At 40.9% G+C, this 26,072-nt stretch overlaps 1 long non-coding RNA gene and 1 gene segment (V, D, J or C); one reads left to right on the plus strand and one right to left on the minus strand.

Annotated features, from left to right (window-relative positions):
- Positions 1–7,869: 7,869 nt before the first annotated feature.
- On the minus strand, positions 7,870–23,756 carry LOC117088463. 2 transcript variants are annotated; one of them, XR_004439238.1, is made up of 3 exons: positions 15,865–15,875; positions 12,877–12,879; positions 7,870–8,000 (listed from the first exon to the last, which is right to left on the minus strand). It is a non-coding gene; the product is annotated as an uncharacterized LOC117088463 (long non-coding RNA). The 2 variants fall into 2 exon arrangements; XR_004439240.1 differs by lacking the exons at positions 12,877–12,879; positions 15,865–15,875 and adding an exon at positions 23,744–23,756.
- Positions 23,757–25,111: 1,355 nt separating this feature from the next.
- Positions 25,112–25,817, plus strand: LOC117088470. The segment is given in 2 exon segments: positions 25,112–25,253; positions 25,423–25,817. Coding segments are annotated over 2 exon segments (444 nt in total).
- The last annotated feature ends 255 nt before the right edge of the window (positions 25,818–26,072 follow it).

A 26,072-nucleotide genomic window follows, 5' to 3' on the forward strand; every position in this document is an offset into this window, starting at 1 on the left:
ATTCAATGAAAAATAGATTGGTAAAAACAAAACAAAACAAACAAGAAATTTAAGCGCTTCCTGAATATTCCTACATGTCAAAAAAAATAAATTATTAGAATTCAGATGAGAAATATCACTCATACAAAAGATTATTATTATTATTATTTTTAGTACTTAGTTTGGCTCCACCAGCAATGAGGATTCCTGTTTAGGCAGCAAATTTACACTGGGAGGAAAGGAGGAAAGTGAGGAAGGGAACAGAAGATGAATGCTAAAAGACACATCAACAACCCACCTGACTCAGGAGAACTGAAGATCAACCACATGTGGAAACATGGACTAAATTCCTCTGGGCTGTTCCACCTGAGAGATGAGGAAGCTGGAGTATGTATACACTTTTCACTCACGTCCATGTGAAGAGACCACCAAACAGGCTTTGTGTAAGCAATAAACCTTTTAATCACCTGGGTGCAGGCTGGCTGAGTCCAAAAAGAGAGCCAGCAAAGAGTGGTGGATTATCATTAGTCTTACAGGTTTTGAGATAGGTGGTCAAATTAGGAACAATGTTTTGTGGGCAAGGGTGGATCTCACAAAGTATACTCTCAAGGGTGGGGAGAATTACAAATAATTTTCTTAGGGTGGAGAGATTACAAAGTACATTGATCAGTTAGGGTGGGGTAGAAACAAATTACAATGGTGGAATGTCATCAGTTAAGGCTATTTTCACTTCTTTTGTGGATCTTCAGTTGCTTCAGGTGATCTCGATATATATGTGCAGGTCACAGGGGATATGATGGCTTAGTTTGGTCAGAGGCCTGACATTCCTGTCTTCTTATATTAATAAGAAAAATAAAACAAAATAGTGGTGAAGTGTTGGGGTGGTGAAAAATTTTGGGGGTGGTATGGAGAGATAATGGGTGATGTTTCTCAGGCTGCTTTGAGCAGGATTAAGGGCAGCGTGGAAACCTAAAATGGAAGAGATTAAGCTGAAGGAAGATTTTGTGGTAAGGGGTGATATTGTGGGATTGTTAGAAGAAACTTTTATCCTACAGAATGGTTGATGATGGGCCGGGCGCGGTGGCTCAAGCCTGTAATCCCAGCACTTTGGGAGGCCGAGGCGGGCGGATCACAAGTTCAGGAGATCGAGACCATCCTGGCTAACATGGTGAAACCCCGTCTCTACTAAAAAGTACAAAAACTAGCCGGGCGAGGTGGCGGGCGCCTGTAGTCCCAGCTACTCGGAGGCTGAGGCAGGAGAATGGCGTAAACCGGGAGGCGGAGATTGCAGTGAGCTGAGATCCGGCCACTGCACTCCAGCTTGGGCGACGCAGCGAGACTCCGTCTCAAAAAAAAAATGGCCTGGATACAGTTTTGGATGAACTGAGAAACTAAACAGAAGATACAAGATCCAAATAAGAGAAGGAGAAAAATAGATATTAAAGGACTAAGAATTGGGAGGACCCAGGACATTCAATTAGAGAGTGCCCAAGGGGTTCAGCATAATTACTGGCTTGGTAGCAAGTTTTGGGGCTCTATCCTTGAGTTTTTTTATTTTGTCATACACCAGACCAGATTGGTTTAGGTAACAACAACACTTCATTTAAGAATATACACAGTCCTCCTTTTTCAGCAGTGAGTAAGTCAAGGCCTCGGCGGTTTTGGAGGACAGCTGCGGTTAAAGAATCAACTTGGGCCTGGAGAACTGATAGAGTTTGTAATATGTCTGTGATGCTAGCAGAGAAGTCATTAGAGAGGCTACAGAAGGTTGTGACAGAGGTTGAAATGCCTGCTATTCCAGTAAGAGCAACAGTGGAGGTAGAAAGTCCTAACCGACAAGCAAAGTAATTTGTGGAATAACCCTTTTTTGTCATGTCAGTCATGAGGGGAACTGGGAGCTCTTTGGTACCATTTGCAAATTGAATTTGGCAGTAAGGAAAACTAATGTGCACGTGCCAGTCCAATTAGCAGGTAGGCACATGTAGGTAGAGGATCCACAGAGGAAGAAGAGACCTTATGTGAGGCAAAACTGGAGATGCAAAGTAAAAAGATGAGAAGGAGTGCTGAAAGGGGTATCTTGTACCCAGACCCCTGGGAATCCAGCTAGCGTGGTAGCCATCAGAGGTTGTAATGGGGACTGATGAGGTAACTGCATAGAGGGGGAGGTTCAATTTTCATGGTGTATGAGAAAACGTTGAGTATCTGCTAGCAAACTTTCACTGTTATTTTCAGGGCTGGGTATAAGTAAACAAGAAGAGGGCCTGGGAGGAGAGTCTGACAAGCAAGGGGATGGTAGCCAAGGATGGAGTGAAATACAGTGAAATACAGGGTAAGTGTCTTCCTAAGCAATAATTACTGCTAATGTTTTTAAGTTTGCCTGTATTGATAGAGGGCTTATCTGTAATATGGAGCTGGAAGGCTCCATTGTTTCAGTGATATGTGTAGATGGGCTTTGGAGAGGAAGAGTAAAGGAACATTGAGAAGGTGAAAGGTAACCCAGGGGAATTCCAGTGGGTCTTTGCCGAGAGATACATAAAGGAGCGCCCACAGGAATAGTAGTTTGTGTTGTGAGAGGTCCAAATATGTGGGGAGTAGAGTTGATAAGGAGAAAGGTTTTTTAAGGTGTGGAGGAGGGTGGCAGCTTGCTGATGTGAAATGTCTGGGGAGGTCTTCCTGGACCTATCTAGAAAGTAAATGAGTTCTTCAGGAGGGTAAAGGTGAGGGCTATTAAAGGAAGTTCGGAGGTGTAAGGAAACAGCAGATGTTGTCCAGTCTGCATGTAAGGCAGGGACAGCTGTGTAGGCACTGGAAGAAAGGGAAATGCAAAGCCAGACTCTGTTTGCTAAGGAGGGATTAGAAACGGCTAGGAGAGAATGGGTAAGGTTGATGGTGTGGTGGAGATAGCTGGGGAGATGTAGAGGGTGGCAAGAGAATGGGAATGAGATTAAGAGTGAATATAAAAGCAAAGAATAGAACTTCATCAGGGTGAAAGTATTGGAGGATCCCCTGCCAGCAAAGATCATCTATCCACTCTAAAAGGGAGTTAAGGGTGGCACTTTGGGGATAGCACCAAGAGATATCAGCTGTGATGGCTTGAAGGAACACTGTAAACGGCAGTGTAAACAAGAGTAGGGCATTTGTAGGTAGTTGAGAATGGAGAATAGGAGTATGACTAGACAGAAGATAGTAGGGATGACTAGTTTTTGTGGCTCAGTCCAAGTAGTGTGGATGACTTCGTAAAACTTGTTGCAAAAACTAGGGTAAGGACAAACAGACCTAACAGAATGAAGGGAGGTATTAGGCTCATAAGGGTTATTACTGTTCTTCAGAAATATGAGTGAGTTTGAGGGAAGTAGCGGACACTACTTGAGACTTCCAGGAGGAAGAGGAGGGATTAGGCTGGCTGTCCAATGGACACAGCTTTGTTCTGGAACTTAGGAACTACGCATCAATATTTATACTGACCCCATATCCTGGACCAGCATGCTGTTTTATGGGCTGAAAGGTTCCTCCCTATGCAAAGGTCCTCCATCATTAATGCCTCTTTAATAAAAAAACCCTTCTCAAGGCTGCTTTACTTCCAAAGGAAGCTGGAGTCATCACTGCAAGGTCCATAAAAAAGCATCAGATCCCATCGCTCAGAGCAGCGCTTGTACTGGTAAGGTAGCTAAAGAAGCAGCTAGCATTCCAACTTCTGTCCCTCACGGCCAGTTTTTCCTTCTCGTCGGTCACTCCCACCTACTCTCCCACTGAAACTTCCACCTATCAATCTCTCCCACACAAGGCAAGTGGTTCCTGGACCAAGGAAAATATCTCCTTCCACTCTCACAGGCCCATTCTAGTCTATCGCCATTTCATAGCCTCTTCCATATAGGTTACAGCCACTACCCGCCTCTTAAAACCTCTCATCTCCTTTCCATCGTGGAAATCTATCCTTAAGGAAATCACTTCTCAGTGTGCCATCTGTTATTCTACTACTTCTCAGGGATTGTTCAGGCCCCCTCCCTTCCCTACACATCAAGCTTGAGATTTGCCCCCGCCCAGGACTGGCAAATTGAGTTTATTCCCAGGACTGGCAAATTGAGTTTACTCACATGCCTCGAGTCAGGAAACTAAAATACCTCTTGGTCGAGGTAGACACTTTCACTGGATGGGTAGAGGCCTTTCCCACAGGGTCTGAGAAGGTCACCGTGGTCATTTCTTCCCTTTTGTCAGACATACTTCCTCAGTTTGGCCTTATCACCTCTATACAGTTCGATAACAGACCAGCCTTTACTAGTCAAATCACCCAAGCAGTTTTTCAGGCTCTTAGTATTCAGTGGAAGCTTCATATCCCTTACCATCCTCATTCTTCAGGAAAGGTGGAACGGACTAATGGTCTTTTAAGACACACCTCACCAAGCTCAGCGTCCAACTTGAAAAGGATTGGACTTTTACCTCTTGCAATCACCTGGGCACAGGCGGGCTGAGTCCGAAAAGAGAGTCAGCAAGGGTGGTGGATTATCATTAGTTCTTATAGGTTTTGGGATAGGTGGTCGAGTGAAGAGCAATGTTTTGGGGGCAGCGAGTGGATCTCACAAAGTACATTCTCAAGGGTGGGGAGAATTATAAAGAACCTTCTTAAGGGTGGAGAGATTACAAAGTACATTGATCTGTTAGGGTGGGGCAGAAACAAATTACAATAGTGGAATGTCATCAGTTAAGGCTATTTTCACTTCTTTTGTGGATCTTCAGTTGCTTCAGGTGATCTGGATGTATACGTGCAGGTCACAGGGTATATGATGGCTTAGCTTGGGCTGAGAGGCCTGACATACACTGATCCTGTCCTCACTGATTATGAGCTCTCTCTCTTGTTCTTTTTCAAGCTGCTCTAACAGATTCTTTGTCACTGTGTAATTCATAAAAAAACAGAAATTATTTTCTCACACTTCTAGAGAATGAGAAATGTAAGATCAAGGCATGGGCAGGTTAATGTCAGCTTTCTCTGCTTTCAAGAAGATGCCTGAATTCTTGAGTTCTTAAAAGGAGGGAAGGCCATGTCTTAACATGACAGACAAGAAGAAGAGAGAGTGAGATCCTAGACCCATAATCCCTGTTTATACTGGCATTAATGTATTCCACTAGAGGGCTCCACCCTCCTGACCTAAACACATCCCAATAGGCCCCAACAGGCAATACATTTACACTAGAATTATCTTTACCACAGATGGATTCTGGAGGACACAGTGAAACCACAGAACTTTCCTAAGAGATAAACATTCCAGGCCAGCAATGCATGCAGGCTGAGTTCTCTGCCCAAGATCATAAAGAACATAAGATATATGTGTGTGTATATATATATATATGGCCATTGGAAGTGAGCAGAGGTACAGCAAGGGCAAAGCCCTAGATTACAGAAGGGGACTGCTACATTCATGCTGGTACAGTTAACCCTTGCATAACTTCAGCTTGAAATTTGCAGATCCACTTAGATTTTCTTCTGTGTGTGTCACCTGTGAGCAAGCACTTAATAAGTAATAAATACATTTTCTATTTTTACGATCTTATTGATAACATTTTTTCTTTAGTATACTTTATTAGAAGAGTAGAGCATATAATATATCAACTATTTATTCATCACTAAGGCTTTAGTCAAAAGTAAGCTACTAATACTTAAGTTAGGGATGCAAAAGTTATACACAGGTTTTCAACTGGTCAACTCACTCACTTCACCAGGTCAGTGCACAACCTCCACATTGTTCAGGGGTCAACTACTCTATCAGTCTGTACCTGCATCTCTGGAAGGATTCTGGCAGGTGGATTGCAAGTAAAGGAATCCAGAAAATACATCTCAAACTGTGCTGCGTTGGTATTATGATTATGTGAAAACAAAGGCATTTAGAAAGCAGCAAATGCACAAAAGACTTTTCCTAAATATCCCTTATCTGCTTAAAAGCAGATTCTCCAGAAGGAAATCAATGATCAAGAAAATTCTTCCTGGGAAATTTTATATCAGGGAAGATTAACACAAAACAGGAATCAAAAATAGAAGAGTTTGGAAGTTGATGCTTTACCCAGACAGGCTATTACCTATTCTTTTGAGGATGCGCTTCCATTCTCGTCTTCTCTCCACGTTGTCTACACTTTCCAATTCCCTCTTCACTAGAGAGGAAATATGAACAACTGGATCTCATTGAGTTATCTGGGTAATCACCCTGCTATGATATCCCACTGCACTTTAAGTAAATTTTGTTTGCCTTTTCTCTTATTAATCTTTCTTTTGTCAGTTCATTTTCAGCAAACATTTAGAGGACAATTGAACTTTCTTCCTTTCTCCAGTATCAGTAAGTTCCCTTAAAATTCAGGCTGCTTACAAAGCAGCAGGAAGGTTTGTGCACAGGCTACAGCACTGTGATTTGGCTCCCCTAGTCAGGCGTCAGTAAAATTTTGTACAGCCTTAGGCTGCAGCCACTAAAGCTGATATAGTTGTATCCACTGCACCTGCTGCTGAGCCACGCTGGGACGTTTGGGGCATATTAGAGATGTGAGATATAATGAGTGCGAATCCCTGTCCAGTTCATATGAATCCAACTGATTTCTCCATGTACATAGGCAATTGCTTGATAAGGGATTCAGGATCTCTTTTCTAAAAATGTTAACAGGGTCGCTGGCACCTGGTTCAGGATGATGTCCCCAGTCACTGATGAAATGTAAAAGAGGAACGTGTCATTGATAGTCCATGGCAGGGACATGCTCCATGCCGTGGCCACCCTCACTAAGAAAGATGAACGTTGGGAAATAATACTCAATGGCAGAAAAGAAGGTAGACTATGAAGGTGCCAAAATGAGAATAAGGTGCAGTTCATTTAGTCTCTGGGTACTATAGAGACCTGTAGGTCTTGATAATGGTGGATCTGTGAGTGCTGCGTGCATTGAGAAAACATGGATCATCTCTGTATATCTGTAGTAAATTGCTTGATCTTATAGTGGTAAGAACAATGGCATAACACCATTACCTAATACTTAGAAATACATATAGAGCATCATGTCAATAAATTTTATTTTTCATTTTTTTAGAAAAGAATAATATTAAAATCACAGAAATGTTGCAATGATAGGAAAAAGTACCTACTTCCCTAATGAGAATCATATGACAGTCTTTTGAAGACCTGAGAATCCTACCATTTAACATTTTACTATGTATTTGCTACAAACAAGAATATTCTCCTAAACAATCCCCATACACCCATGAAATACATTACTACATCGATCACTGAGGAATATTTCAAATTGTCCAAAAAAAAAAAAATACCTAAAAAATGCTTCTTATAACAAACTAGTCCCAGTAGAAACGCATTTGTTACAGACAAATTTGTGCTACCCTGGTCTACCCGGGACACCAGGGACACTGAGCTGGTGCTCAGTTACTGACATGAGCCAGTTCTGCAGTTGTGCCAGCCTGTCCCGTCCCCTCCTCATTTGCATGTTCTTAGAGCACATCGTCCTGACCTGCAGACTTATTAATAGGCTGGACAGACTTCATGCAGGAGTCAGACCCAGTCAGAACACAGCATGGACATGAGGGTCCCTGCTCAGCTCCTGGGGCTCCTGCTGCTCTGGCTCCCAGGTAAGGAAGGAGACACTAGCAGTTTACTCAGCCCAGTGTGCTCACTACTGCTTTACTATTCAGGGAAATTCTCTAACAACATGATTAATTGTGTGGACATTTGTTTTATGTTTCCAATTTCAGGTGCCAGATGTGACATTCAGATGACCCAGTCTCCATCCTCCTGTCTGCTTCTGTAGGAGACAGGGTCACCATTACTTGCCGAGCCAGTCAGGGCATTAGCAATTATTAGCCTGGTATCAGCAGAAACCAGGGAAAGTCCCTAAACTCCTGATCTATGCTGCATCCACTTTGCAAAGTGGGGTCCCATCAAGGTTCAGTGGCAGCGGATCTGGGACAGAATTCATTCTCACCATCAGCAGCCTGCAGCCTGAAGATTTTGCAGCTTATTACTATCAACAGCATAATAGTCACCCTCCCACAGTGTTACACACCAGAATATAAACCCCCAGGGAAGCAGATGTGTGAGGCTGGGCTGCCCCAGTTGCTCTCCTTATGCCTCCATGGGCTGAGAATGTTCCTCAGATGCAGCCACACTCTGATGGTGTGGTAGAGGAGGATATGAAGTCACCTCTGCATCCCAATTTTTTTTTTTTTCTCAGTCCCAGCTGGACAGACATAACAATGCTGACTTTAATTAAGCAATGCCTGATTAATAAATACAAAGATCATGACACCTGAAGAGTCTAGTTTATGACTTCAGTTGGAAATCATATAGCAGAGAAGAAGGCACTATAAATCTTCTAAGCAGAAATTGTCTTAATACATAGAATTACAGTCTAAAGTACTGAAGTCTAAATAAAATGTAGAGATAAATCTCCAAAATTAATGTTTTATTTGCTAAGAAATATTTGCCAAATGGGGCATACAGGAAAACTCAATGGTCTTCAATATGTTGGAAGAACAAAGAGAAGGTAGAGATTTTCGAAAAAGGGGAAATTATTACCTATTGTTTTTTGAGAAATTTTATTGACTCCAGTAAGGGTGGGAGCTGGCAAGCTCAGACTGGCAAGCAGTGTGGACGAATTGAATCTAGAATTATATTATCTCAGAAGCTGGGGTAAATTTTGATTTCAGGTTACATAAGCCAAAGCAGTGAAGCTTGTAGAGAATTTTGTTACTGAATGCAGGGATTCAGTGAAGATCCTGCTGCTCAGCACACAGAAAGCCAATCACTAAGACAATATAGTATTGCCAAGGAACAGGCGTTAATCAGGTGCTGCAGCCAAGGAGATGGGACACCATTTGCAAATGTATCCCTGAACTACTAAAATTAGGGTTTATATAGCAGGGAAGAAATGTGGGAAAACAGGAATTAAGGGGGGGTAAGGAAATTAATTTGGTCAACAGGAAGCAGGAGGTCAGTTAGGCAATCATGAGGGTAAAGGTGTCTGATGTCTCACTGTCCCAATTCAGTGATATATAACTTTCAGCTCCTTGATTGTATCTAGAGGCCTGATGGTTACTTTCCCGAAAAGGGAACTCAGATTAAAATGTAACTATCTTGAGTTTTAAGACTGGGGGAGTCAATTTCTATGTTTATTCAAAAAATCATAAATATTAGTACCATGGGATAATACGGGCTATTTAAATTGCATTCTAGAACAGTATTTTGTACCTGAGTGCCTTTCCTCCCTGGTTTCTTGGCTCTGTTGGATATGACAAGAATGATCGAATCCTATGATTAACTTTTATGCTACAACCTTTTAAAACCAAAGACGTAGTAGTCAGGAAGGTTGTTAGTAGAAGCAGGATTCTTTGGTGCTCCCTCAGAAAATAGAATGCGTCTGCCCCTGAAGTATGGACTATTAATCACGTGGTCCTCCGTCCTGTCTGAAAGCTTAAGGATCGGGGTGCTGCTGCTCTCAGCTTCCTACAGCGCTTTCTAGGTTTTACTCCAGTCCTCACTTCTGATCTTGTGTCTGTCTTAGGTAATCAATGGAGAGTATTGAGTCTTCCTTTTTTGACTTCCAAATCTCATGGGAGGGCTTCTTATTGGACAACTCTATCGGAAACAAGAGAGGCAAAAAGGGATATTATGATAGTTAAAATGATTTTCCCCTATGAGGCCACTTAAATAAATTATATTTAAAGCACATGTTGAAAACATGTTCAGCTTTATTATTTTCTATTAATGCAAATTACATTTGCAAACATTTTCAGTATGATAAAGGTTGAAAACGTAATTATTTGTCCATGGAATCATAAAACACCTCTATAATTAAATGGGGTAAACATTTCTAAAAAATTGTACTCACTGAAATAAAGGAATATATTTAAAACATGTGAACCTATGTTAGAAATTATTGGACTTAATTCACTGTGCAGTTTGGTATGGATGTTGTTCACTCCTGTGAACTGCCACAAGAATCTTGAGTCATGTGTAGTCACTGCTGTTCAGCAGTTGTCTTCAGACAATTGATATCTGTAGGCTGAAGATGAGTTCAGTGCCGTGCAGAGAAATCACTCAGCTGAGCCCTTCCTTGATCAGCCAGATGATTGTGAACATGAGCATCCATGAACATGAAAACAAATGTTTACTGTTATCAGCCACTGAGTGTGTATTTAACCAGTTTCAATCATTAATGCATGAAAGCCTACTGATACAGTATTTACACCTCTACCTGTATATACACACACACGTATTTTTTCTTAAATTGGTGGTGTAAAGGTGAATATTTAGTAATCAATTATAAAGTTATTAAGAGAAAATTAATGACAAAATTAAAACTAGTATTCAATAAAAAGTTAAAATTTACTTCATTTGTAAAAAATGTGCATACACATAAGATACATAAAACTGAATGTATATTTATTTGATAAAATTGGCTACAAATATATACGGTATTCATATTTAAGTGCCTTTATTCTATTATATATGCAATATATGCCTGTTTATAAAATTATTATCTAAATTGAATACATTTAAATAATTTTTGTTACATTCCATAAAAATTATATTCTGGTCCACAATAGTTCATACTCTTGCTACAGAATATTTATTTGTGCCTTTATTTTTAAAACTCTACCAAATGATTGTCCTAACATAAAATATTTTTCCAACCCAGTAGAGCTGCAAGGGTATAACTAGAGCAAATTTTGAGCAATGTTGAATATAACCATTACATCCTATGAAAGTCTTCGTTATGTTCATGCCCACAATGATGAATGCCAACTAGAGTTCTCACGTCAATGGATGCTGGATGGAGTCATATCAGTGCCATTGTCAAGGAAGTCCTGGAAATGTAAAAATCATAACAGTGGGTAATCTGCAAGGATTACATCGGATATCACATTGCAAAGAGAAGAGCATTTTACTTATGTGGCTTTTGGTTTTTGACAGACCATCAGGCCTTAAAGAATGCAACAGGATGATTGCATACAAAGCCATTCTGGAAGAGCTATGACTAGATGCTTCAAAAATGAGCCATAATAAAAGAAAATGCTTCCCAAGTGAATATTATAGAAATGCCATTAATGAGCAAGGGGATTTTAATAATGAGGACTATTCAAACATGAACTTCAGTCACCTTTCCTCACTTTCCCAGAGAGACTCATAAATCAAGTTATGGAGGTCCCTGTGGGGACTCAATAATATGATTTCAAGTAACTGAGATTTACAGGGCAACTGGTTCTTCTGAACACCTAATTTGCCAAGAAGAATGACCCCCCTAACATAGTACCACACATCAGGGCTCAGACTAACAATGGAGTCAGGTGATTCTAGTGTCACTGGGGCACCAGACTCAGATTTTGGACAGAAAAGTTTCCTGAAGCAGCCAACAGTTGTGCCTCTTTTTAATAGCAACTCCTTTTTGTTGTAGGAAACTGATAGGAGCTGAGTATCTCAGAGCTAGAGCACCAGGCGTGATGCTGCTACCTTAACTAACCATTCTCACTTTGGTGCCTACAAACACAATCGATAAAACTGGACAGGCCCAACAGATCCAAATTATTAAATGGAATGGTACAGTCAGAATCAGCCCTAACCAGGATCCCATAGGATCCATGTGCCCCATGAAGAAATGGTAAGCTTTCTAGAAGGGAACAAATGACCCACAGGGAACTATTTAGCTCTCCTTTGGCCACATAGAGTCAAAGATTCAGAGACATGCATGTAGACACTATCCAGCCAGGGGATGGGTCTTTTGACTGACACTGAACAAGGACATTCTGCCAATGGGACAAACTATATGGAATGATAGTAGCCTTATAGGCTGCCCCAACACTATATTTTGCTCCATTTCCACTAAATCATGGGCCATTGTCTACAAACCAGCCACCTGGTCAGGAAAATAGCAACTGAGTGACTAAACTATTAAAGGATCCCCTGTATAGGAAAAAGGACTACGGCAACAGTTTGCTTCCTGGACAGCTAAATATATGTCACTCAATAGATGTTGGGGCTACCATGGCCACCCTTGAGAGGACTCTATGTCATGTTTTTGGATATTCATGAGATTTCACTCTGACCAAGAAACACCCTCAGTGCTAACATGACACGGGCACACATGTCCAACATGACAATAGGCACACTCTCATGGAACACAATAGACGTTCTATGCAATTACCAACACCCTCCACTGTCTGCTGTACCAGGATAAACACCTCACGTATCTTAGAAATACAATTAGAGGTGATCATAAAGCAGGCTCACTGGTTGTAAACAACGGGGCATCTGAAAGATTCTCCTTCCACCTATTTAACATCATAGTCACTACTTTGTGGAGTCTTATCCTCCTGCCAGTGGTAGTAGCTTTCCTTGGCCAATGAACTGCACTCTTACTATGGCTTAATAACCTACACTGAGATTGGGTAAGTCAAGGTGCTTCATCAATCTGTAAAGATAAATCTCCACCTCCAGTTCAGGGAAGTTGGTGGGCATATGCAATATGCTAGCTTTGCTAAGGGGGATGTCTAGGTGGTGGGGTACCTGCAAGACAGTTCTCCAATGACCTGACTGACTTAGTTCTCTCCACTTTCTTGCTTATTTTAAGAGTTCTCAAGAATAATTGTAGAATGTGCTGGAATTGTAATATCCTGAGATAGAGAGGAACTGACTGAACAGACTACCTGTGCTCTATATCATTTTCCCATAGAATAGAATGCCCTTTAACCTGTGTGTCTTGTTAACCCAGGATATAAAACCCAGAGTGGCTGCTTTCCCAGGTTCCTGAGCTGTAGTGAAAGGGGGGGACACATAGTCGACTCCATCAGCTCCACATGGCTTTCCTGTGCCTTGGGGAACTGACCCATAGTGTTCTCTTGCTGCTTCTCTGTAAATGATAAACCCACTTCATGTAACTCGCTGTTGGGGGTTCTGTTCCCCAAGCTAAGTACGTTGGTAACCAGTACACAGTGAACCTGCTTCAAAGATGTCACTGACATAGAGAGAACTGAAAGGAGGTTATTGGGGGTAGGGATAGAGGAATGGTGGGGGAGTATTGTTTAAGTGGGATAGATATCAATTTTTAGAAGATGAGTTCTGGAGTTAGTATCAGTAATAATAGCAGAACAAAATGAATATACTTAATGCCATTTCACTGCACTCTTAATAATGGCTTAGACAATTTTATGTTCTCTGTATTTACTATAGTTAAAAAATTAACATCTTGATTATATATTGTTGGCTCAGAAGACGTTGCTTTATTTTTCTAATTTCTCACCAAATGTTCATATATAATTACTTTTGATTCATTGTTCACATTTAACAAATTGTGTGTGTGTGTGTGTGTGTATTTTGTAGACATGTGGTCTCCCTCTCTTGCCCAGGCTGGCATCAAATTCTTGGCCTTATGTGATTCTTCCTCCTCACTTTCTCAAAGAGCTGAGATAACAGGTCTGAGCCCGAGCACTTGGCCACAAGAAACAATTTATCAGAATATTTCATAGGAGACCTCTTCAAAACGTATATTCTATTGCAGTCACCTCCAAAGCCAGTCTTCTAAGCCATGTTTCTGTACACAAGAGCACTTCTCCCTCTATGATGTGACATCCCCTCAGCATGAAGTCACACAGACACATAAGAGAATGAGGCAAGGAGTTAATCCATCTTTATGAGTGGAAATCACTGCAAAGATCTGGCATTAATAGGGTTTAGGTGTTGCACCACTTCTCCACTAGTGAAACACCCTCTGATTTCTCTTCCTGGATTGTTTTCTCCAAGGTTTTCTAATATTTAATGCTAGAGTTGACATTAGAAGCTTTTTATCCTGAGTCTAATTGAATGCTATTTCACTCAAAATGTATTGCCTTAAGAAGTATGATTAAAAATATTGAATAATGCCTGTTACTACTACCTACAGTCCCTTTAGATTTCCTGTTATCATCCTAATATCATGACTTAGGAAAAGCTTTGAAAGAGGTTTAGACAATATTGATTCTGATCTCAATACACTGATATATGTCAAGCACCCACAAAAGTCAAGAAAATTGTAAGAAAAACATGACTTAATGATCATTAGCCATTCTGGTCACTGTTGAGTGAAGATTAAGAAAAAGTCTTAAAAACAAGTAGCTGAAACATTGAGAACTCTCATGAATTCTGAGTAGAGATGTAAAATGGTACAACTACTTTGAAAAACAGTTTGGCAGAGTATTAAACACTCACTGTAAGACCCAGTAACTGCACTCTTAGGTATTTGCCCAAAAGAAGTAAAGAAATATTCATGCAAAGCCTTGTATAATAATGTTCATGGTAGTTTTATCCATAATAGCCCAAAGTGGAAACAACCCACATGGCCATCAGCAGGTGGTGGGATACACCGTGAAATTACTAAACAGCTAAATAGTATTCAAAAGTAAAGAGGAACACCTCATGAGGACACAGGATGACATGAATGAGCCTCAGAAACAACTATGCTGCACAAAGATCACCAGCCAAAAAAGAACATGTGTTATAATCCATTTATGTGAAATTCTTAAAAACAAGTGGTAACTATACTAACAATAAGCGGACCAAGGATTTTCTGTTCTATGAGTTGGAAAGCAAGTTGATTTCTGAAGAGCAGGACAAAATGTTTTGGAATTATAGAAATGTTCTGTGTATTGATTTTGGAGGTGCTTATAAGAATGCATATATTTATAAAAGTTTGTTCAATAGTACATTTAAAATCAGTGTATTTGATTGGAAATTTTTTTTACTGGTTAACAGTAAATAGTAATTACAAATCCAATTAAGTAACATTATCTTCACATCTTTTATTCTTGCAGTGTACTGGAAGCTACGTGAGCCGAAAGTTCTTCTGGTAGATAATCTCAGCTTGACACTAAAGAACTATCTATCTTCTGGCAAGATCTCTCTTTTCTAGGTATTTTTGGAATTTTATTCTATAAAATGTAAATATATTTCACAGATTAAATTGAAACAGTAGGCTTTTAATACACATTTTTTATTTATTTTATCCCCTGATATATATGTTTGGTTTGCAGTTTTGGCATTGGCTTCCTGCTAATTATGTTTGTGCAATGATTTAAGGCAGAACACTTGGTTCTAAGAATTTTCCTGTTCTGTCAACCTTAGGAAGTCAGAGTCACATTGTTCTATGGCCCAAACCAGGCCTTTGAGGCTCACTGTTGGCCACCCCACTGAGGTTCCAGGATTTTCTGCATTGGTCAGCCCCTGGATATTCCAGGGTTCCCTGGCATTTGGTGTGGGGACACTCCTAGGCTGATACTCGGGTACTCTGGGTTTTCAGCATTTGGTATTGTTGGCCGCTCCCTGGATGCTCCAGGGTTTCCAGCATTAACATTCCTCCTAGGATTGTGGATTGGAGCCTCACCCTACACCCTACTGGAACCTTGGTTTGCCTTCTCTTGTTCTCTGCCCTAAGGTTACCATTTTCTGTAATGGTATTTTGTTTTCTTGTTGTCACATTATTTATACCTTTTCTTCTACATTTTACTTAATAAAAATACTGCTTTAAAGCCAGGCACAGTGGCTTATTCCTGTAATCCCAAAAGTTTGGGAGGCTGAGGTTAGCAGATCATTTGAGGTCAGGAGTTCAAGATGAGCCGGGCCAACACGGTGAAACCTGTCTCTACTAAAAATACAAAAAGTGAGCCAGATGTGGTGGTGCCTGCATGTAATTCCAGCTACTTGGAGGCTGAGGCATGAGAATCGCTTGAACCCAGGAGGAGAAGGTTGCAGTGAGCCGAGTTCCCACCACTGTACTCAATCCTGGGTGACAGATTGACACACTGTCTCAAAAAATAATAATAATAAATAAAATAATAAAAATACTGCTTTAGTCATATTTTGTTTACTAACAATTGCTTACAATCCACTTTCATAATGTCTTGCTACCTCTACTTACATCTTCTATACAGGAAGTGGAAATCTGAGACAAGAGTAATGATGGCATTGTCACTTTCCCTCTTGTTGGACTTAGAAAACTTTATGTGTCCAGTAGAAATCCTTGTTAGATGAGGGGACAATGGCGAGCATCACAGAGGACTTGCCACTAGGGTATCTATTTTGGCAATTGGAGCAAATTCAAATTCAACTTAAAGAAAAAGAAACTCATTTTCTATCACAACTCTGCTTAGGTTCAACACAAATTAGAAAACCAACAGACTTGTCTTAAACATGGTTCCATACATTATAATGCTATTTTACAATTAGACTTATTCTGTAAAAAAAGAAAAAAAATGGTCCCTTGTGTACATGCTTTTATGGCCCTTTACTCCCTCCTGTTATTTCCAGACACCAGGAAACCACACGTTGAGGATCTGCTCCAAGCTGCTCTCCCTAGATGGCCTACATGGCCTCCCCAGAGTCTCCTCAGTCGCCCAGGTCTGAGGGAGGTCCCACCAGTTCTCTAATCTATGATTTTAACCTAAGGCCATCAAGCACCCCTTCCCCTTATCCAGCTAGCACCTGCCTAAACTGCTTGCTATGAGACCTTAAACTCGTAAGAATCACTCTTAAACACGGCCTTTAAGTTTTCAACAACAGGGACAGGACCAAAGAGGTGGAGATAAAAAAAAAAAAAAGAAAAAGAAATAGCCAAAAGCACAATTATTAGCAGCTGCTTTAAAATCCTGCCACCTCAGGGCTCCCCATCCCAAGAAAGTGTTATAAGATCAGTGTCTAGGATGCCCACATGAGAGTCTCCAATGTATCAGCCTTTCAGCCAGAATCAGTGTGCCTACTATTAATATAAACAAAAGGGACATTAACAATAAGAATGTCTTAAGTGTCCCTGGTGGGAGAGGAAATGGCTCCCCGTCAATACTAGAACTAACCTTCTTTCACTAGCCCCAAATAGCTGCCTTGCTCTAGCAAAATTGATACAGTTCCGATGATTGGAGGAACATCAGTGTCCTTAGCCTCACGCCAATTTAGATAAAACAACACCGACACATGTAGAGTGGTTTTAAAGAGTGGAGAGTTTAATAGGTAAGAAAGAAGGAAGAAGCTCCCTTACTCAGAGATGGAGGGAGGGTGGCTCCAAGCAGAGACAGAAAACCCAAAGCGTGGCTGAAAACAGCCAGTAACATGAGGAGGCTGGAGGAGGCGGTGTCTGATGTGCATAGGACCCAGGGGATTGTTTTGACCAGGTATGTCATTTGCATAGCTGCAAAAAGCTGGCCCTCCCACCCTAGCCTTTTAATATGCAAAGGCAGGACACAGTGATGTTCTACACTCATGGGGATATATGGGGGTGGCCATGTTGCCAGTCATACGCGGGGACAAGAAGACTGCAGGAATTGCCATGTTTGGGTGGACCCAGTTTCTGACGGTCTGTATTTGCATATCAAAGCTTGCCAGCCTGGCTCTAAGAGCTGGGGCTTTCCTTCTAGAAAAGAAACATTTCTGGAGCTGCTTTAAAAAAAAACAAAAATGTCCCAAGAACCCCCTTTCCTCTTTATCTGCCTAAAATAATTTCTTAATAATTCCTCTAACAAAATTACCAGGAGTCCCAGACCCTTAACCTGATGGACAGCTTTTTTACTGGTGGAAAAGTGGACATTGGAACATCTTTCTGGTGTCTCCATTGCTGAGTGAGCTCTCTAGTGGCTCATGAACTCTGGGGTCTCCCTTTGAGCAACGTGGTGCACCCCCTTGTTTCCTTATTTCATGTTTTGCTATCCCCTTCCCTACCTCTTCCTCTATTGTGGCAAACAAAGTTTAGCCAGGTTGACAGGTCTTGGTTTTGTAAATAACTTGGATTCAGCTGTTTTGTATAAGTCACTTAGTTTGTGAGGTATGTTTTGTGTCTACCGTGCTATCAAATTGACTTATAAATAAAAGACCACTCATAGTCTATACCTGTTAGTTTGAAAAGAATGCTGTCTTTTCTAAAATTTAACATTAAGATTTGTACTAAGGCAAGCCACTAATGTCGGTAGGCTTTAAAATGGTTAAAATGACTTTAACTAGTGAGCTTTTTGTATAGCTAAAATCATAAAAATTGTAGAATGGTTTTCATCTATAGAATGCCAATGAAGCAGCCTCCTTGTCTGGGGTAAATACCAAGGTTCTTGCTCTCACAGCCAAGGAGATCGAGGTCACACTCACACACACACACACACACTCACAGAGTGAGTTTGGAGCAAGAGTTTAATAGCAAAAAGACAAGAATAGCCCTCCATCACAGAGAGGGGTCTCGAGCAGGCTGCCAAGTCATAGTAAAAATGTCAGGGTTGTATGAATAGGCTAGTGAGGAGGAGTGTCTTATCTTCCCAAGGCCTGAAGATTTAGTTGGGACCAGTTGTTCTATCTGTATAGGGCAGAGTTGTCTATTAGCTTTTACTCTTAGCCTATGTTTCTTTGTTTTGCTTATCTGGGAGGGCAAGTTTCTGTGTCTGTTTCCAGACATCTTGCAGCTCTAGGCATTACCCCAGTCTGCTTTTAGCTTCCCTATCTTAGTGTGCCTAGAGGGAAAGGAATATGCTTATTAGGTGCCCTGTTTTACAGGGGCTCATTGTATAAGTGTGAAGCTTGGTGATTACCCAGGAGACTCCCCCTACTTCCCTTCTGTGCCCCAGCTGTCTAATCTGTGTTTTACAGTCTGAACTTTCAGGCTACCTTTTGTTGGAAAAGAAACTATTTCTTTGAGCTGCATGACATTAGAAAGGGGGTTATTTTTGAGCTGCGTTCCATTAGAAGGAAAGTTTTCTGCTGGGGCTCGCTTTACCCTCACTGTCCACCTGAATAATTTCTTTCTGCCTCCTACAACACCAATGTCTAGTGGGCAGCTTATCATTTCTTGCTCCCTAGGTATATGTCAAATGTGTCAAACAAATGCAATATTTACTGGGAAAATAATTTTTGTCTAATTTGGAAGTTATTAAAAGAGAGGTTCAAAATATGAGAAAACCAGTAAATAAAGTGAGATATGAGGAGAGTTATAGGTGGAAGATGTATGTTTTTTCAGGGAAGGATGTAAAGGAAGAGTAACTTTGTGTGAAAAAGGATCTTGTATGATAAATTCTTATCCTAGAGTAAAATGACTAAGTTTCTAGGAAAGGTATCGTATAGGTGAAGTTAGAAAGTGTATGTTAGAAAGCATGTTATAAGGAGTCTGTGTAAGTCAAGGTAAGGTTTGTGAACAGAAATTTATGAAAGAAATTTTGTGTATGATTAAGCCTGCTATAATTGAAAAATTGTGTGTGGTAGACTTTCTAGAAAATGGTCTGCATATTGAAACTGGGTTTCTTTGTTATTAATTTGCTAAATTACATAAAATTTTGTTTTTGAAGCTGGGTGCAGTGGCTTGTTCCTGTAGTCCCAGTACTTTAGGAGGCCAAGGTGGTTTGATCGCTTGAGGTCAGGAGTTCAAGACCAGCCTGGTCCATGGTAAAACCCCGTCTCTACTAAAAATACAAAAATTAGCCAGAAGCAATGGTACATACCTGTAATCCCAGCTACTTGGGAGGCTGAGGCAGGAGAATGACTGGAATCCAGGAGGCAGAGGTTGCGGTCAGTCAAGATCGCGTCACTGCACTCCAGCCTAGGTGACAGAGTGAGACTCCATCTCAAAAAAAAAAAAAAAGACAGAAACTTTTGATTTTGATACAATAGCGAGTTTCTTTTAAAACTTCTGAGATTTGTGTCTTAGAGATTCAACTGTTGTGTTTGTTACTTTGAGCTTGTTCTCCCTTTTAAAGGGCCTGGAATCATTGCTGTCTCCTTTAGCTTCTTCATCAGCTCCTGTGACTTTTTCACCTCCAGTTCTGACTGTTGTTGTGGTTCTGATGCTAAAGTGTTTTGTCTTAGAGGTCTGTGGAAGCAATGTTTTCCCCCACTATAGCATTATTCTATGTACTTAATTTTTCTTAACACATATAACCTTATTTGGGGCTTTATTTTTTTATTTTTATACTGTTGTCAGGGATGTGTGTTCTCTGGAAGCTCTAATTTCTTGCCTCATCCAGCTCTGGTGGCTGCCAGCATTTGTTGGCTTGTTGCTGCATCACCTAATCTCTGCCACTGTGGTCACATTGCTTTCTGCTCTTCTGTCTGTATCAAGTTTTCCTCTTTCTTATAAAAGCAGTAGCATTTCAGGCCCAACCAGGTAATTCAGGATAATCTCCATTTCAAGATGCTTAATTTAATATGGTCTGCCAAAATATTTTTTCCATGTGACATTCACAGGTTCTAGGAATTAAGATGTGGGTATCTTCTGGGAGCTATAGTTCAGCCTACCACAAACTTCGTTGCATTATATATTTAACAACTTTTAGTAAGAAATCATCAAAATCATTTTAAATAATAAAATAAATATCCTCCTCAACCCCTCAGTCTCTCTGATTCCTTATCAATCCTGCTACAATACTGCTTTAAAATATTTTTTTTTTTTTTCTTTGAGATGGAGTCTTGCTCTGTCACCCAGGCTAAAGTGCAGTGAGGGTGATCTCGGCTCCCTGCAACCTCTGCCTCCTGGGTTCAAGTGATTCTCCTGCCTCAGCCTCCCAAGAAACTGGGACTACGGGTGTCTGCCACACATCTGGATAATTTTTTATATTCGTAGTAGAGACAGGGTTTCAGCATGTAAGCCAGAATGGTCTAGATCTCCTGACCTCATGATCTGCCCACTTAAGGGCTAATGAGTGCCTGCCCACCTCCATTCTGTCTGGCCTAGGATATTTAATTGGCTATAAATTTTTTGATTCCAAGCCTTTTGTCCAAAGGAACTACCAAAGAAATCTTAAGAAATCTAATTCAGGCCATGGTGGGAAACAGGGAGTCAGACACACCTCTTTCTACCCCTATTTGAAATGTAGGCCAGATTCAAAAGGCCTTTTAAAATTTTGAAAATAAAATAGTGCCCTTTTCCACAAAAGAAAATAATAGCTTCTTTGTTCAGCCAGAAGACTTACTCTTACTAAAAACTTAAAAAGAAGAAACTGGCTGGGTGCGGTGGCTCACACCTGTAACCTCAACATTTTGGGAGGCTGAGGTGGGTGGATGACTTGAGGCCAGGAGTTCAAAACCACCCTTGCCAACATAGGGAAACCACACCTCTGCTAAAATTACAAAAAATTAGCCTCACATCATGGTACATACCTGTAATCCAAGCTACTCAGGAGGGTGCGGCATGAAAATAGCTTGAAACTGGGAGTCAGAGGTTGCAGTGAGCCCAGCCGGGATTGTGCCACTGCACTCCAGCCTGGGAAACAGAGTGAGACTCTGTCTCAAAAAACAACAACAAAAAGGATCCCCCAAGAATCAATAATAACCAAAATAAGGGGGCCCTTATCAGATATTCTTAATTACTCCAAATACTGCTAGGCTTCAGGAAGTCACTAGTTGGGTACAGCTATCCAGGATTAAACATGTTTCTTACGAGGTCCTGCAGGCACAAAAGGTGGACACCACAACCTCCATTTATAAAACCTAGAAAACTTAAGGCTGTTGTTTTGCAAACACATAGATTAATAATGTGGTTCTGTGGTTGAGCATAGGAGCATTAAATTTTCTCTCTCTTCCAATTATAATTTTCTTGCTTAATCTTCTAGCAAAGTTTATATCTTCTAAATTTCATGTAAAGATGATATGGTCTGTCACAAGGCTTCCAATCCATTCTGTCTTCTCACCCCATAAATGAAAGCATCCTGCCATTGGGCCCCTTCGTTCAGGTATCAAAGATTATTACTCCTCAAATGGCAGGGAAGGTCTGCACCCATAAAGTCAGCAGGAAGCACTTACAGAAAATGGTCTCTGCACTTCTGCAGTCCCCTTAAGTTTAAGGAGGAGTATCTAATTTCTGAGGGCAATGAGATAGGAGGTAGGTGGAACTCAACCCTGGAAGACTGGCTAAAACAAGAAAGAGGCACTGGAAGCACCTGTCCATAAGACACGCCCACCAGTGTCATATCAGTTTACCATTGCCATGGCAACATCTGAAAGTTACTGCTCCACAAGAGCAGTCACAGAGCTGTAACCGCCACCTCAGTAAAGCCGTTTCCTTCCACCACCTGCTTACGCTGCGCTCCTTCCTGAGGGAGACCAAGAACTTGCCCTGCACCACTTTTGTCAAGTTAGTTGACACAAAATTACTCATAATGTCCTCTCTTAAATTTTTACTTTTATAGACTGTGTAATGACTTTCTCCTTTCTATTTATAATATTGTGTTTTGTGTCCTTTTTCTTTCCTCCTTCTTTGTACAGCCTTCATCAAGCAGTCACAGGCTTCAATTCAATTATTTCCTGGTGGTAATATGACTCATGAGAAATGCTGATTCTTCTGGGTATGAGGCCATTCACCCATTTTTTTTGAGACGGAGTCTCACTCTCTCACCAGGCTGGAGTGCAGTGGCATGATCTTGGCTCCCTGCAAGCTCGACCTCCCGGTCTCAAGCGATTCTCCTGCCTCAGTCTCCCAAGTAGCTGGAACTATAGACATGCACCACAACGCCCAGCTAATTTTTGTATTTTTATTACAGACGGGATTTCACCATGTTGGCCAGGATGGTCTTGATCTCTTGACCTCGTCCCACCCACCTAACCTCCCAAAGTGCTGGAATTACAGGGGTGAGCCACCACACTTGGCCCACTCACCATTTTGTTAATTAATACAGTGGAAAATATTGTGACATAAGTCTCTGCTTCACAAACTGATCACTGTCAAACATCATTTACCAACCAATACAGAGTTTTTCTGTTCCTCACTGGTATAATTCACATACGAGTAGAAATCTCAAGTTTAAACTGTGGATTTGCACTTTACCACTTGGTATATTAAAGAAGGTGAATAATATTAATACATCATCAGTAAGGCTGAGCACAGTGCCTCCCACCTGTAATCCCAGCACTTTGGGAGGCCGAGGCAGGCAGATCACCTGAAGTCAGGAGTTTGAGACCAGCCTGGCCAACATAATGAAACCCCATCTCTACTAAAAATACAAAAATTAGCCAGGTGTGGTGGCAACACCTGTAATCCTAGCTACTTGGGAAAAAATAGACTATTCCTAATGAAACTACTTGGAAGACTGAGGCAGGAAAAGTCCTTGAATCAGGGAGACAGAGATTGTGGTGAGCCAAGATCGCACCACTATACTCCAGCTTGGGTGACAGGGCGAGTCTGTCTCAAAAAAAAAAAGAAAATTGTAATGTTGAATTTAAACATTTATTTGACAAGAAGTTCATAGTTCCTTCTCTCTAAAATAATGTAATGATTCAGGAATGAGCCTGGTTTGATGCCTCTCTCCCCAATATGATACAAGTGTGGCATAAATCTATGAAAAATTCCATTTCCCTGTGCCTACAACAACTACCTGGGATTGAAAACTTCTTCTCTTACTGTAGTCCTTTCATCTACACCCAGTTCCACCTAATCTGTGACTCAAAACAATACTTGTCAGAAAAGACCTTGGAAAGAGCAAAAAAGACTTCCGTAGAGGTGTCAGAGATTCCTGCACCACCATCTGTCCATCTCTAGAAGCGGTTATGAGTCTGAGGAAGAGCAGAGCTTGTAAATCTACCTGCTTTCACTCCTACTGTATTTCCTAACAACAACAACCACAACAACAGCCGTAACATCACAGGACAAACCTCTACTACTTCCAAGGCTTTTATCTCAGTAAATCTCTCCCTCTATCTCAGGCAGCTGGAAGATTTGATACTCATACAAATAGTGCTGTAGCTTTCTGTTCATAATTGGAAAAGCAGACAAGACCCAATGTAATACAGGCATTCCTTAAGCCAGTTACCATTCAGTTTTGGATCATCACTGCACACATATACCCAGCATAGGTCTAATATATATGTAAAAATCCATGAAGCAAGAGTTACAATATCTTGTGTTTTCTATTGTATTGTATTTTTCCTCTTATATCGTCTTCTCCTATTTGTCACTAAAAAAAAAAATCTGTTCAAATCAGTCTAAATTAAATATTGGATCATAGGTAGATAAAATATTTTATTTCATAACACATTGACCAAATGAATAAGTTTCTTTGCAAGACACAGTCCACATTTCCAAGATAACAAGCCTGAAAAAATTATACTTGAGTGAGCCCATAAGTAATGATGGTAGCTTGTCCTTATTGTCAGTCCTGGGACAAGAATAACACAAAAGATAACAAGGTAGAATCAAGATTACGTAAGAAAGAAGAACAACAACAGGACATGGCAACCTTTCATGGGGTAACATTTTGATAATGGATGATAAGAAGTAATGCATTAGACAGGGATGGATGGGAATGATTGAAGTTCTGAGTACTTTAGCACAGATTAAGACCAAATCATTAGGATTTTAAGAGTTGTGTACAGTTACTGAAAAAAAAGCCCTAGAATTTAATATGACTGCAGATAAAGCATTCTTGGATTAGATTTAAGACTATTTTCCATGCTAAGTGTAAGTATATTTATGATAATGATGACTGTAGTGCTGAATACTCAATCAATAAAAACAAAATTAATTGCCCCATAATGTCCTGAATACTATCGTAAGTGTTTCATCTTATTTTCTTTAAACTGTCTACAGCACTGTAAGGTAAGTACCACTATTGTCACAGTTACACAGACATGGAAACTGAGACACAAGGAAGTGAAGCTACTTGGTCAATTTCAAGCAATCGGCAAGCCATAGAGCATCTATGTCAGGGCCTGCCAGGACATGGGACCGTAAACAGAAGTTTTTCACTTTTAACTCAAAGAGGGTATGTGTCTGGGTTAATGGAAAGCTTCATGACCCTCAGAAAACATTATTAACAAGCAAATGAAAGGTGTATCTGGAAGATTAAGTTCTAACTGACTCTTCACTTCAGTAGAACCAATAATGCACTTAGGGAGATGACTGGGCATATTGAAGACAGGAAGAGAGAAATGAAAGCACAGCCTTTTATATTGTTCTTAGCAGTCTTGTGCCAAACATCATCTGGCTGAATTTAGGTGACTGAGGAGAAGAAAGACACAGGGATGAAATTCTGTGATCACAAGGGAGAAGTTCTACACTCAGACTGAACCAACAGACTTTTCTGACCTGACAACCAGGGAGGCGCAGGATGCTCAATTCAGAGAGGAAGAAGCAGGTCTCTGCAGCCAGAAGCCCAGCTCCCATCCCAGCTGCTTTGCATGTCCCTCCCAGCTGCCCTACCTTCCAGAGCTCATATCAATGCCTGGGTCAGAGCTCTGGGGAGGAATTGCTCAGTTAGGACTCAGAGGGAACCATGGAAGCCCCAGTGCAGCTTCTCTTCCTCCTGCTACTGTGGCTCCCAGGTGAGGGGAACATGAGGTGGTTTTGCACATCACTGAAAACTCCTACCACCTCTGCTCTGCAAGAAATATAATTAAAATTCAATATAGATCAACAAATTTGCCTTTACTCAAAGACAGTGGTCTTGATCTAGATTATATGAGTGCATTTCTGTTTTCTTTCCAATTTCAGATACCACCGGAGAAATTGTGATGACACAGTCTCCAGCCACCCTGTCTTTGTCTCCAGGGGAAACAACCACCCTCTCCTGCAGGACCAGTCAGAGTGTCGGCAGCAAGTTAGCCTGGTACCAGCAGAAACCTGGGCAGGCTCCCAGACTCCTCATCTATGGGGCATCCAGCAGGGCCACTGGCATCCCAGCCAGGTTCAGTGGCAGTGGGTCTGGGATAGACTTCACTCTCACCATCAGCAGCCTGGAACCTGAAGATTTTGCAGTTTATTACTGTCAGGAGACTAGTAACTTATCTCCCACAGTGATTCAACATGAAACAAAAACCTCAACAAGACCATCAGTGTTTACTAGATTTACCAGCTGCTTCCTTTATAGACAGCTAGTGTGGTTTTAGCATCTCTGTTCTATTTGGACATTTTTGTGGTTCTAAAAAAAAAAAAAACCTTGAACAATTTGCACTCTGATTCTTGGACTCTTTTCAACTGAGGCAGCAGAATCCCAGGTTTCCAGAAATAATGTCTCACTGTATGAATCCTTAAATAGCCTCAGTGGTTCTTCACTTTATCAGTAAAAGTAGGTCAGTGCATACTACACCGCTCCATTTGAATTCTGCAACATTCTAAATAGTAGAAAATTCTATTTGTTTATC

This window comes from Trachypithecus francoisi, unplaced genomic scaffold, assembly GCF_009764315.1.
Source record: "Trachypithecus francoisi isolate TF-2019V2 unplaced genomic scaffold, Tfra_2.0 Contig00761, whole genome shotgun sequence".
In the NCBI taxonomy this organism is placed as follows: domain Eukaryota; kingdom Metazoa; phylum Chordata; class Mammalia; order Primates; family Cercopithecidae; genus Trachypithecus; species Trachypithecus francoisi.